At 36.4% G+C, this 2,870-nt stretch overlaps 1 protein-coding gene across 1 annotated transcript; it reads left to right on the top strand.

Annotated features, from left to right (window-relative positions):
* Positions 1-799: 799 nt before the first annotated feature.
* On the top strand, positions 800-1,413 carry LOC127094255 (uncharacterized mitochondrial protein AtMg00810-like). Its single transcript, XM_051033114.1, has 2 exons — positions 800-1,100; positions 1,250-1,413. Exons 1-2 carry the CDS (start codon positions 800-802, stop codon positions 1,411-1,413), a joined length of 465 nt encoding a protein of 154 aa, XP_050889071.1.
* Positions 1,414-2,870: the final 1,457 nt, after the last annotated feature.

The raw sequence follows: 2,870 nt of genomic DNA, 5'->3' as shown, positions 1-2,870 counted from the left end.
AAGGTGGACATTTTGAAGGTGGTCCAAACTCTGAAACTAGAGCATAGAGAATTCGTTAGATACCACGGAGATTTGCAGAGTTTGACATGTTGCAAGATAATGAGATAGACTCTGAAGGGGAAGTTATTCAGTGTACCATGTTAGTAGACTCTGAACTAGTTAGTGGTAAAGAAGCACTCAATAATAAAGTGTGGTTGAAGGCCATGGCAGAAGAATTTGAGGCTAATAGAAAGAAACAAGACCGAAGAGTTGACTAAGCTTCCAAAGAATAAGAAAGTCGTCAACATCAAATGGATTTTCAAGGTGAAACTGAAGCCAAATGGATCAATTGGGAAACACAAAGCAAGGTTAGTAGAAAGAGATTTTTTGCAGAAATTTGGGTTAGGTTACTTTGAAGTGCTTGCGCCTATAGCTGGACATGAAACAACCAGATTGGTGATTACTATAGTTGCAAATAGGAATTGGTCTTTGATACATCTGGATGTGAAATATTCCTTTCTGGACGGTCCATTGCAATTAGAGGTATATGTGTCACAACCTCCTGGATTTATGAAAAAGAATCTGGAAGGGATGGTGTACATGTTACATAAAACGTTGTATGGACTGAAACAAGCTCCTAGATCTTGGAATCTGAAAAAATGATTCATTTTTCAAGCTCCAAGGATTCAGAAAGTGTGAGATGGAATATGGCATTTATGTTCAACATACTTCTGAAGGAAATATGATTATGGTATGTCTCTATGTTGATGACATATTGTTGGCAAGAAGTTGTTCAGATGAGATAATGAAGTTCTAAAAGATGCTGATGAATGCGTTTGAGATGATTGATATGGGAAATATGGTATATTTTCTATGGATGGATATTCTGTACTCTGATAAGGGTATCATTTTGCATCAGCTAAACTATGAACTTGAACTTCTGAAGAGATTCAAGTTGACAAATTGCAAGACTACAATCACACATGCTGAAATGAATCACAAGTTGGATTCTGATGTTGTGGGTGATGATGTAAATGCTCCAAATTTTAAAATTTTGGTTGGCTCATTGAGATATCTTCGTAACACCAGACCTGACATTTGTTATGCAGTTGGAATAATGAGTAGGTTTATGAACAAACTAACATGGTCACAATATCAAGTTGTTGTTAGGACTCTGAAGTATGGAGTGTTATTCCCTTCTGGTGTTAAGTCTGAATCAGAACTTATGTGTTATTCAGATTATTTTTTTGTGTGGAGACATAATTAATAGAAGAAGTACTTTTGGATATCTATAAGTATATGGGAGGTCCCATCTCTTGGTGCTATGAGAAGAAACTAGTGGTTGCATTGTCAATTTGTGAAACTGAGTACATTGCAAGTGTTGTGTTTGCGTGTCAAGCTATTTGTCTGCGCGTCAAGCTATTTGGCTTATGAATATGTGAAGCTATTATAGATTTTAGTTAGCTGAATATGATTTAAGGAATGGTGTTAGATATAATTCATAGTTCAGAAGTGTTGTTGTTCATAAGCTATAGGCTTCAGAACCTTACTCAGCGTAGTTGAGAAGTTGGTGCTCAAAATCTACGTGGCAATTTTAGTTTTGTATTTAAACAAGTTATGTAACATAATTGTATAATATCATCTTTCATTCAAAATTTAGTTACTTTTTTATTTCTCTCTTTCTCTCCTCTTCCATCTTCATCTTCATATTCAACCTTGTGCACCAACAAGGAGGAGGATAACTTGACAAGGTTCAAGAAGGCGTTTGTTGGGGTTTTGGAAAATTTGGACATGACTTACAACATCCAAGAAGCTTTCCATACTGAAGGGTATTTTCCAATAGAAGTCACTCCTATGAGGACTAACTTGTGTTTTCTAGAATAATGGGAAGAAGGAGAATTGAAGATCTTGATTGAAGAGGTTAGGGACTGGCTAGGACAATGGTTCTCAGAGATTCGTGAATGGAACCCTAAATATGTAGACAATAAAATACTAACTTGAATCCGGTGTTATGGGGTTCCATGTCATCCCCAATTTTTTTCAAATTTATAACATCTCTAGTGGAAGTTTATATGTTTTTTGATGATGAAACTAAAAAGCAAACCAAAGTGTATGCTGCAAGAATTTTGGTGAGAGCCAAGTATAACATCTCATGGATTTGGATTAACATTGGGATCATGCTTTGGATAGTCATCCCAAAGGGTTTGGATGCCAAAGAATAAAGTTCATATTTTATCTTGGAAGACGATGATTCAGGCGCAAGGGATGGTGGGGATGACGAGGAAGATACTGAAAGGTCCTTTGTCGAAGGTTTGTCCCAACAACATCAGAATGCCCGTTTCAGAAAGGCCTGAATTGGTGAGTCCAAAATTAAGACGAGGACGGCAAAATTGAGGACTTCAGTGATTCTTACTTTACGGCTCCAATTCCACCAAAAGAAAAACTGAAGAAGAAACCCACCTCTTCATCCAAAATCACAACCTCAACAAAAGAATTTGAGGAACCTAATGCTCAATACTCAAGGAGTTCCGTCTTTTGTTGTGAATCAACAACCGATTCAGATGTTGCACAAAGGAATAAGCAGATTCGAGCATCCATTGAGCATGAGGTTGTAGGAAAGGTTTTGGAAGCAATTAAGAACATGTGAATTGCAGGAAGTGATAGAGATGAAGTTAATTTTGAAGTAATTAAAGGTATGAAGATCAGGGACCAAGACGAAAAGAACTCAAAAAAGGTAACAAACAAGATGTCTCAATGATATTGTCTCATTGAACATTAGAGGGTATGGAAATTCTCTTAAGAAGAGGAGGCTCTAACAAATTTTGAAAAAAGGGAAAGTAAATATTTTCTTCCTCCAAGAAACAAAAGTGAAAGAGATGGATGAAATGTAA

Source organism: Lathyrus oleraceus, chromosome 1, assembly GCF_024323335.1.
Source record: "Lathyrus oleraceus cultivar Zhongwan6 chromosome 1, CAAS_Psat_ZW6_1.0, whole genome shotgun sequence".
Taxonomy (NCBI): Eukaryota; Viridiplantae; Streptophyta; class Magnoliopsida; order Fabales; family Fabaceae; genus Lathyrus; species Lathyrus oleraceus.
The sequence above is the reverse complement of the archived record's forward strand: the minus strand, read 5'-3'. Positions and strand labels throughout refer to the sequence as shown.